Source organism: Ictidomys tridecemlineatus, chromosome 1 (assembly GCF_052094955.1).
Source record: "Ictidomys tridecemlineatus isolate mIctTri1 chromosome 1, mIctTri1.hap1, whole genome shotgun sequence".
NCBI lineage: Eukaryota > Metazoa > Chordata > Mammalia > Rodentia > Sciuridae > Ictidomys > Ictidomys tridecemlineatus.
The window spans coordinates 209,448,385-209,459,841 of NC_135477.1; the positions used below are offsets into that span (position 1 = coordinate 209,448,385).

At 39.4% G+C, this 11,457-nt stretch overlaps 1 protein-coding gene across 1 annotated transcript; it reads right to left on the minus strand.

Moving 5' to 3' along the window:
• Positions 1–1,340: 1,340 nt before the first annotated feature.
• Ccnb1 (cyclin B1) lies at positions 1,341–9,836 on the minus strand. Its single transcript, XM_005319539.4, has 9 exons — positions 9,492–9,836; positions 8,625–8,795; positions 8,371–8,529; positions 6,442–6,624; positions 4,372–4,530; positions 3,940–4,176; positions 3,579–3,719; positions 2,832–2,942; positions 1,341–2,595 (listed from the first exon to the last, which is right to left on the minus strand). Exons 1-9 carry the CDS (start codon positions 9,510–9,512, stop codon positions 2,488–2,490), a joined length of 1,290 nt encoding a protein of 429 aa, XP_005319596.1. The 5' UTR covers positions 9,513–9,836; the 3' UTR covers positions 1,341–2,487.
• Positions 9,837–11,457: the final 1,621 nt, after the last annotated feature.

Here is an 11,457-nt window from a genome sequence, read left to right on the forward strand (position 1 = left end):
AATTACGAATGTTGCTAAGTGGTAGAGTGCTTCTGGGTTCAAGCCTCAGTACAAAAACAAAAACAAAATAAATAAAAATAAAAATTAGTGATCCTGTTATTCTTTTTTCACTTAACCATTTATCCAAACTGCCTTCCAATATTTCATCTCAAATCTCATTTTTGCCAGCAGTTAGTTGTCCATCAGGTTATTCACTGACTAGATTTGGAACAAAAATCATGCAATGGTCCTTCAACCAGAGAATGCATCAGATTATGGGGAGGGCTATTTCTGGATGCTTCTAGGACTACGATTTGCATTTCTACAAGTTCTCAGGTGAAGTTTTGGTTGCTGATTTGGGATGGAACTTAAACAATCACCTAGGGAATGGATCATGGCACAACCCATTTAGCTCCATTGTCCCAGATGTAGAATACCTATAACTGGTATATAATATATAATGATTAATAATTATAATAATTAATGATATATAAGAACTGGATTATTCCAACCTATTTTATTTTTTGGTACTTTAGAATTTAACCTAGGGTGGCATTACCACTGTACTACATTCCCATCAATTTATAGTTTTTTTTTTTTTTTTAAGAGAGAGTGAGAGAGGAGAGAATTTTTAATATTTAGTTTTTAGTTCTCGGCAGACACATCTTTGTTGATATGTGGTGCTGAGGATCAAAGCCAGGCCGCACGCATGCCAGGCGAGCGCACTACTGCTTGAGCCACATCCCCAGCCCCATTTATAGTTTTTGATACAGGGACTCATTAAGTTGCTGAGGCTGGCTTCACAGTTGGAATCCTCCTGTCTTGACTTCTTGAGTCTCTGGGATTACAGGAATGTGCCACTTGACCACTGAGCCATATCCCCAACACTATTTTTCATTTTATTTAAAAACAGGGTCTCACTGAGTTGCTCAGTGTCTTGCTATTGCTGAGGCTGGCTTCAAACTCATAATTCTCCAGTCTCAGCCTCCTGAGACCCTGTCTAAATTTATAAAAGAGCTAACAATGAAGCTTAGTGACAGAACACCCCCGAGTTCAATCCCTGGCACTGAAAATAAATTAATAAATGGTTTACTAAAGTATAGACCTAAATGAGAAAAATTAGTTTTAGAAATTGTTCATGGTTTGGGAATGATCTTGACCTTAAGATTTCAGAAGCAACACACATACACACACACACACACAAATTAGTTTTAGAAATTGTTCATGGTTTGGGAATCATCTTGACCTTAAGATTTCAGAAGCAACACACACACAAAAACAAAAAAAACACAGATTTGGTTACGTGAAAACTTCCTGCATGGCAAAAGACAGCATAAGGCAAATGAGAAGCTCAGAAAGCCTTCCACATTGATAAGACAATTTATTCAACTTGCCATCAGAAATTCAATTAAAATAACAAATAATATATTTTTTTGCCAGTTGAAGACTTTCAATTCTAACAATGAGGCAAAGAAAACCAGCACATTTGCATGATACCAAGAAAGTATCTGGCTCTGCCTGTCACAACTTAAAATGCATACTCAGAGAAATCTAGCATAAAGAAAAGCATAGTATATAATGATATTTCAACAGCATGTTCTGTATAGGCAAGAGAAAATGCAGTCTGAATGTCACAGGACAATGGCTGAATACACTGCAATACATCCTTACCACATAATGTGATGCACAAATCCAGGAAGGCCTAAATACAGTTGAAAAAAACTTCTATGTATAGAAGAAACCTATTAAAAAAAAATCTCTATAACAACTTAAATGTCTGTCTTTATTTATACAAGGAATGGAAGAATACATTCCAAACCTTTGATGGGATTGAGAAGGGAGGGGTAAATTACCTTTATCTTAACAAGATACCTTTGTATGTTTTTGAGCATCCTGTTTGTTAAACCAATAAACAATGATAAATACATGACATGAAAACAAGGTTTAGAATGCAAATTAAAATTCTCATTTTTCAGAGTGAAAACATTTAAAAAAATTATTAAAGTTGACAGTTTAAAGATAATGGTTAAAGTAAATCACTTAGGGCAGAAAACCTCAGGATAAATAAATAAAACAGAAGGACTAAGGATGAGGTGGCAGTTTTTTATATTTAACATAGAACTAGGCAGAAGATTTTCCAAGCTGATTTGGCTCACGTGTGGTATCCCCTAATGAAGTAACAGTTTTAGATACTTTTACCACCTCATAAAAAAGCAAATGCCAGGTATATATAACAAGTATATTAACACATAGGCAACAATTATATACATCAGTTGGATCCCCTGGTAAACTGAAAGCAGTTTTAAAAAATATTCCCCACCATCCTTTTAAGACAACTTTCAGGTTACCCATGAATAGGAAGCAACCACATTAAAACGAGTTAAACTATGAAAAATAAAAAGGGCCATGACCTTTATTTAAAAGTATGTAAAGGTAGTATAATATGTACAGGTGGCACATGGTGCCAATTTTATTTGCAGATATAGTATTCCAACTCAAATTTGCAAGTTACACCTTTGCCACAGCCTTGGCTAAATCTTGAACTAGTGCAGAATTCAGCTGTGCTAGAGTGCTGATCTTTGCATGCTTAGATGTAGCATACTTGTTCTTGATAGTCTGGAAGAGAAATAGCACAGTAATTACACTGGGGAAACAAAAACTTACAATATCCAATAGTACAGGATTCATTTAAAAAAATCAACACTTTGGGCCTGAGGTACAGCTCAGAGGTAAAACAGCAGCAGCAACCCAAAACACTTAACATGATCTCCTTAAAAATAAAGTATAAATTTGCAGGCAGTAAATCTGAATTATTCTCATTTTTTCAACATCTCATCATTAATTTGACTTACCATATGCTTTGTAAGCCCTTGATTCACCATGACTATATTCTTAGCCAGGTGCTGCATAACAGGAAGAAGAGACTCTTCAGTATATGACAGGTAATGCTGTAGAATTGGTGTCTAAGACAAAAACAAAATGTCAAAAACGTTCAATCTGGAACAAAACCCACTTATCAATGAACTTCTTATTACAAATGTCTACAACTTTTCATAAAGTTTCTAGATGTTAGTCAAGAGGGGTAGGGGGACACACACTATATGACTAATTTTAATTAAAATTTAAGACAAGTTTGAGCCTCTTTTTTCCCCAGTTTCCCTCTCAGGCTTCTGTTGAAACCTCTGCTCAAATCTCATTACACTAATGTAATTGCTGGGTTGTCCACCCCAAAGCTAGATTCCAAGTTCCTTGAGGCTGAGTTTCTTATTCATAGCTCTATTTCTAGGTTTTAGGGTAGTATCTGACACACAGGAGAAATATTAGTTGAATCAATGATTACGAATGAATTTCCAGTTATGTCATTTGACAGTTTCTACATATATAAAGGGTAACAGCTACTATGTCTTTCTCAAAGGGTTTATGGAGATTAAATTCAGTAAAGAAATGAGGGCATTCTATCAAGATGATATCACAAACAAATTATTTTTAGCATTCCTTCTATAGATTCTATATTTAGGAACCAGTGGAAATGACAAAATTCTGTATTCAAACATCATTTACAATTTAAAAGCTTCGGAGTTCTGTGAGATAGATCTTACCCATTCACCATTGTCAAGAATTTTCAGTGCTAAGCAAAAAGCTCCTGCTGCAATTTGAGAAGGAGGAAAGTGCACCATATCATAGTCCAACATAGTTAGTTCCATCAGGTATTTAGCCAAAGTATGTTGCTCAACATCAACCTGGAACAAAACCCACTTATCAATGAACTTCTTATTACAAATGTCTACAAGTTCTCAAATGCAATTGCCCCAAAAAGGCTTCATAATGATATTAATATGTAACCTGATTATAAATAAAAAACATCTTTATCCTTTCCCACACGTCATTAGGTATTTAATATACAACCAGCAGCAGTATTCCCTAATACATCCTAACGAAGGCTTCTCAAGGAGTACGTACCTCTCCAATTTTAGATGCTCTGCGAAGGAAGTGCAGTGGTAAAGGGCGACCCAGACCAAAGTTTAAAACTCTTAGAATCTTCATTTCCATCTGTCTGATTTGGTGCTTAGTGTAAGTGTTGTTAGTCACAAAAGCAAAGTCACCAATTTCTGGAGGGTACATTTCTTCATATTTGCTTGCAATAAACATGGCAGTGACACCAACCAGCTGCAGCATCTTCTTGGGCACACAATTATCCTATAATGAGAATTTTAACTGGTTAAATAACATGTACTTCAAAAGGAGACAGTTATGAAGGATACATACTTCTATAGCAAAATCTTAACTAATGACATTTTATCTCCTGAGACAGATTTTAGCTGAAAAATAAGTTTCTTATGACTAAGCTAAGACCCTAGAATAGAGAACCTTCAGTTACTGAACCAGGCTCACCTGCATAAACCGATCAATAATGGAAACAGTCATATACATGGTCTCCTGCAGCAACCTGAATTTCATTTGAACCTGTATTAGCCAGTCAATTAGGATAGCTCTCATGTTTCCAGTGACTTCCCGACCCAGTAGGTATTTTGGTCTCACTGACTGTTCTTCCTGCAAAAAAAAAATGCAGATTATCCTTAGAAGCACAACTGCATGTGACATTGACATTTATGTCCAGAAAGGTGAGATTTTTGTTTCTAAATATAATAGATTTGAGGTATTTAGAATCTATAAGTTTTTAGTCCAATTATTCATTTGGTAACGAACTTCACTGGGGAAGAAAGCAAATCTTAGCTAGAACAATGTGGCAGGTTTTTAACATTGTTAGATGTTATAATGTCCAATTCATAACCACTGCTGCTGGCACACATTCTGTATCCACCTTCCTCACAAATAAAGACACTATACCATCATTTCAGATCTTTTCACTGAAGACTGAAAAACCAGAGCCTGACTGAGATTTTAGGAAATAAGAGAAAAATGTCAATAACTTGGGTGTCAACATACTTTATATATAAACAGAGATATGAATTGTAATGTAAAAAACAACAACAACAAACTACATGTATAAAGGCAAAAAAAAAAAAAAAAAAGAAAGAAATGCTGCCAGGGGGCTGGGGTTTCGGCTCAGTGGTAGAGTGCTTGCCTAACGTGTGACACTGGGTTTGATCCTCAGCACCACATAAAAATAACTAAAATAAAGTTTAATTTCTTTTTTTTTTTTTTTTGAGAGAGAGAGAGAGAGAGAATTTTAATATTTAGTTTTTAGTTTTTAGCGGACACAACATCTTTGTATGTGCTGCTGAGGATCGGGCACGCTACCACTTGAGCCACATCCCCAGCCCCAGTTTAAAAAATTTTTAACAACAGGGCTGATGCTGTGGCTCAGTGGTAGCACACTTGCCTGGCATACATGAGGCACTGGGTTCAATTCAGCACCACATATAAATTTAAAAATAAATAAATAAAGGTCAGTCAACAACTAAAAAAAAAAAAAAAAAAAATCACCAACAAAAAAACAAGGGCTGAGTTGTGGCTCAGTGGTAGAGCACTTGCCTCATATGTATGAGGCCCTGGGTTTGATCCTGAGCACCACATAAAAGGTAATAAGTAAAGTTGTGTCCATCAACAACTAAAAATACTAAAAAGAAACAAAACAAAAACAAATGCTGCCAGGCATGATGCTGCATGCCTGTAATCCCAGTGACTTGAGAGGGTAAGGCAGTAGGATTGCAAATTCAAAGCCAGCCTCAGCAACTAAACTGATCGTAAGCAACTTAGTGAGACCTGTCTCAAAATAAAAAGGGTTGCAGCAGGCGTAGTGGTGCATGCCTGTAATCCCAGTGGCTCAGGAGGCTGAGACAAGAGGATCACAAGTTTAAAGCCAGCCTCAAAAGTGAGGCATTAAGCAACTCAGTGAGACCCTGTCTCTAAATAGAATGCAAAACAGAAATGGGGATGTGGCTCAGTGGTTAGGTGCCCCTGAGTTCAATCCCCAGTACCAAAAATAAATAAATATATAAATAAATAAAAAGGGTTGTGGATGTGGGTCAGTGTCCCTGGGTTCAATCTCTAGTTTAAACAAAACAAAACAAAAAAAATCCACTGCCTGTAATCCCAGAAATTGAGGAGGAGGCAGGAGAATCACTAATTTGAGGCCAGCATGGGCAACTTAGTGAGACCTTGTCTCAAAATTAAAAAATAAAAGGAACAGAAGATGGAGTGTACTCTGTGCTTCTATTCCCAGTAACCTCCCTGCCAAAAGGAAAATGTTGCCAAAGTCCTGCTTCATTACTGTAAACTGTTGATAGAAAGTATCTTTAATAGTTGGGTATTGCAGCACATGCTGGTAGTCCCAACTATTCAGGAGGCTGAGGCAGGAGTATCACTTGAACCCAGGAATTCAAGGTCAGCCTGGGAAACATAATGAGACCCCATTTCAAACAAAACAACAATAACCCCCCAAATTTTAATGAAACTAAATATAGTTTAGAAAAAATGGACTCTAGTGATTTTACTGACCTCAAGTTGTCTCAGATAAGCATAGATATCCTTTACATATTCACTACAAAGGTTTGGATCTACTCCATCTTCTGCATCCACATCACTCACTGCAAGAATTACATCAGAGAAAGCCTGACACAGATATTCTTCTGCAGGAGCACATCCAGATGTTTCCATTGGGCTTGCAGAGGGAGTATCAACCTTGAAACAGAGAGAACTTTTGAAATAATTGCAGAAGACACACACTATAACTTGGGAATGAAGGTCAGATTATTGGTAATACCAACTCAAGAAACAATACTGCTGAAGACAATTCATTTCCTTAGAAGAAAAGAATTAGATTTGTTTAATTTCTTCTCAGGAAGTGAATAATATAAAAAGGAAAATGTCAATTTAGATTAAGCCAATTTAAAACCAGCAGAATGTAACTGCTAACAGGCAAGAGAAGCAAATTCATATTCTAGACTTTCTGCCAAAGAAAACCAGCAAGTCATAAAGCTGTTTATCAACATCATGTGAAGTTAATTAAAAAACTAATGACAAATGAGCCTTTAGTCCATTTCTTTCTTTTTTTTTCCTTAAAGGTGAAATTTTTTAATGTTCACTCTTTTTTTTAGTTAATATTTTTTTAGTCGTTGGCAAACTTTTATTTATTTATATGCGGTGCTGAGAATCGAACCCAGAGCCTCACACATGCCAGGCAAGCGCTCCACCACTGAGCAACAACCCCAGCCCCCTTTAGTCCATTTCAAAACAGGAATTGCTTCTCACTACTCAGGAAAATATAAGTTCTGTCCTGAGTACCAAGGATTATCTGACTTTATAGCCTTTAACCATTTCCTTTATGCTCCTTTTACCACACTGTTCAAATATTTATTGAGCACCTTCTTCAAGTCAAACTGTGCTAGAAATTGCCTCAGCATCCTTAAGAGGCTTTAAATTTAGTAGAGACATAGTAAAGAAACTCATGAGATTGATTGTGGGAGCAGAGAAAGGGTGGGGAAATTAGGGGAAGTTTCAGGAACTGATGCTTGAGCTGTTTTGAGAAAAACAAAAAGGTTATTTGCTAAATGAGATAGAGGATGGGAAAGGCATTCTTAAAGGGGAAATCAAAGGCAAGAAACAGTATGGGGCCAGGTGAGGTTGCACAGGCCTGTGATCCCAGCTATTTGGGAGGCTAAGGAGTAAAATCACAAGTTGAAAGAAAGCCAGTCTTGTGCAACTTAGTGAGACCTTTAATCAGTATAGGACTTTAAAAAACAGAAAGAAAGAAAAAGTTAATTATTGGGCATTTTTAGTTGGTTGTATGTTTTGGTGCTGTGGGGACTGGACCCAAGGCCTCATGCATGCTAAGCAAATGCCCTATCAGCTAACTACTTTCCTACCCAAAAAATTCTTAGTTTCAGACTGTTAATCCATTTTCTTCTTCACTCTTTGGAGGAGGTATATATATTCTTTTTCACTCCTTTTTATACTCCAACATCACAGACAATTCTTTTCAAGAAAATATTGTTTCAGTCAATGAATTTTGGATAGTATTGGCTTGTACTTAGACAAAAAGTTTCAGGCATCTACTATTTAATATCATTTACAAAGGGGGTAATATAAGAAAACAGTTAAAAGCCAAGATTCTGAGCTGGGGTTGTAGCTCAGTGCAAGAGCGCTGCCTAGCATATGTGAGGCACTGGGTTCAATTCTCAGCACCATATAATAAATAAAATAAAGGTCCATTGACAACTGAAAAAAAAAAAGAAGAAGCCAAGGTTTTGAAGCTACAGCAAGGGCTTAAATTTCATATTGACCATCATTTAATTTCTCTTAGCCATTATCCAAAAAGTAGAAATAATACCCATCCCTAAGAGTAAATAAAGATTATGTGAGTTAATGCACATAAAATGTTTAGCAGGGCTTGCTCTATGCTAAGCACTCAATAAAGAGTAAGTTTACCAAAATAGGTTCAGGGGAAAGTTTTTCTTCCTTGACAGGTTCAGGCTCTGGTTCAGGCTCAGTCTCAGGCTCTGGCTCTGGCACACACACAGGTGCCTTTTCCAAAGGTTTTGATAGTTTTTTAGCAATAACTTTTCCAGTAGCTGATGGTTTTGCTTCCTGTGGATGAGAGAGAGAGAATGGAATGTTTCTCTATCAAGGGTCACAGCTGGAATGTGGGCTCTACAGGGAAGTTGGGTCAGGAAGATAGTTACCTTTTTCAGAAGCACTCTAGTCTGCAGCTGTTCACTGACTTTATTACCAATGTCTCCAAGAGCTGTTCTTGGCCTCAGCCCAGGCTTGGAGGCTGCAACAGTGGCCACAGGCACACGCTTTGCCCCTGCCATACTAATCTTGGTCTTATTGTCAGCATTAATTTTCGCGTTCTGAAATAAGAAAGAGCACTTTTGACGGCTGGTCCAGGGAGGCTCGAGTAAGTCAAGGGTTAATTAAGGCAGACACAATTTAGGGGCTGGGGATACAGCTCAGTTAGTAGAGTGCTTGCCTTGCTTGCACAAGGCCCTGGGTTCTATCCCCAGCACCGCCAAAAAAAAAAAAAAAAAAAAAGGCGGACATAATTGAGAAGGAAAGCTGGCTGCAAATGGGTTCTAAGGAGAGACGTGGTTCCAGGCTCTAAGGCCTCAGCAGTCATTTTCCTCCCAGAAACTCTTCATTCACCTATTGCGGGATTACCTCTTTAGTCCTCGCTTAGCCCCGTGAATTACAGTCGAAAGGGGTATTCAAGTACAGATACTGCTCTGGGAAAAGGTTTACGCTGTTGGTGGGGGGCTTACTCAGGGGTCCTCCGTTGCTTTTTTAAAAAGGTTTCCCGTTGATCCTCCTCCATCTACTCTCAAGGTCTATATCCAAGATCCGTTCAATTTTTTTCTCACCTTCCTTCGTCCCCAAAAGTCCCCCAGCTCGCCAGAGGCCCAGCTCAGTTCTCTCCCGGTAACCCCTCTCCCATACTGCCTCTGTAGTAGCCACGGTCCTCTCGGGTTCCGGGGACTCCCGCAGGTGAGTCAAGGCAGGAAACCCGGAGCAAGGAAGACCGCGTTTTTTCACGGTCCGCAACGGCTCACCCTGGTGACTCGGAGCGCCATGGCTTTCTCTTCACCAGGCAGCGGCTCGGTTGGCAGAAGCAGGAACGGGAACACCGGATTCTCGGACTAACTAAAGACCTGACCCCAGCACAGATAAACAGCCGTTCCTCTGCAGCACGCCGGGAGGAGCCGGCCCGCTCGGGTTTAAACCCCGCACCGCTCCCTCCTTATTGGTCCATTCATGGAACTCGCTCCCTTCCCATTGGCCCCAGTCTGTTCTTGCGAATGCGTTTCCAGGGCGACCCCACGAAGACGTTCGACAGGGGCGGGGCCAGGGAAAGCTGCGGCCCCCAAGACACCGCCCTCTGCTCGCGCTGTCTGGCTCCGCGCCTGCGCCCTGGAGCACCGCGGCCTCCTGGGAGAGGCGTGTTGCGTGCACCGCCTACTTGGGAGGGCGTGAGTGCGTGTTTTCTGCGCCTGCTGCAGTCTTTCCTCCTAGGAGAGCGACCTTGTGTTGCTCGTAGTTTTAGAAACTTGCACCTCTGGCTCTAGACAAGTTTATTGTTACACACTCTCTTCCCTTTCAGTAACAGTAATAACATCTTAAAGTTTATGAAAGACTTTAATGTAGGTAATTCTTTCATTCGATCATTCCAGTAGCTCCGTGGATTTACAATATGGTGTTATGGGATACACATACATGCTACAAACGGGCATCTCTTGAAGCAAAGTTAACGCATTTACTTTTCAGTTATTCTTTTTTTTTTTTTTTTTTTTTTAGGTTATGAGGATTAAACCCAGTGGTGCTCTACCACTGCACTTCATTCCCAGCCCTTTTTATTTTTGGTACCAGTAATTGAACCCAGGAGTGTTCAAAACACTGAGCCACCTCCCCAGCCCTTTTTAAAATTTTTAAATTTATTTTTGGTGCCAGGGATTGAGCTTAGGGGCACTTGACTTCAAGTCACATACCCAGCCCTATTTTGTATTTTATTTGGAGACAGGGTCTCCCTGAGTTGCTTAGCACCTCGCCATCCTCCTGTCTCAGCCTCCTGAGCTACTGGGATTATAGGCGTGTGTCCCTACGCCCGCCCCTTTTTTATTTTTTGAGACAGGTTTTAATTAAACTGCTCAGAGCCTTGCTAAATTGTTGAGCTGACCTTGAACTTGCAACTTGCAATCGTCTGTCTCAGCTTCCCGAACCGCCGGGATTACAGGCCTGTGCCACCACTCCTGGCTCCAGCCCTTTTAAAAAATAATATTTATTTTTCTAAATTGCTGAGGCTGGCCTCAAATTTGTGATGTTCCTGCCTCAGTTTCGCTGGGATTACAGGAGTGCAGGTAGGTTTATGGAGGTCTTTTGGAATCAGTACTTGAGAAGGTAGTGAAATTAGTTTTTTGTTATATTTTGAATGTGGCCTTGTGTAGTTGAACTTTCTTTGACTCATGCATAAAAGTCTCCTCAGCATAAAAGCTTTATTTATTGTGATGATTATAGTCTTGGGAGGATAACTAGTTTTGTTTTTGTTTTCTACAAAAACATTGCTCTAGGAGTAAGTTATAGTCCCTGAGACAGAGTATTTCACAAGTAAATATCCTATTTGAGAAATCTGTTTCAAGGCTTAACTTTAGTCCTCATGCTACCTTCAGTCTGCTGAATTAAGTGATGGCAAGAAGATGGAGGCAAGCAGAATGTGGTGTCATGAGCCCTGTAGGCCAGGCTACTGGGGGACTGAGGCAGGAGGATTGCTTGTGTTCAGAAGTTTGAGGCCAGCTGGGGCTAGACAGAGAGACCCCCATCTCAAAAATAAAAAAGAAGCCCTGTATGGTGGTCCACACCTGTAATCCCAGTGCCTGGGGAAACAGAGGCAGAAGGATCACAAGTTCAAAGCCAGCCTCAGCAACTTGGAGAGGCTCTAAACAATTTAGTAAGACCCTGTCCCAAAATTTAAAAGTTAAAAGGACTGGGGATGTGGCTCAGTGGCTAAGTGTCCCTGGGCTCATT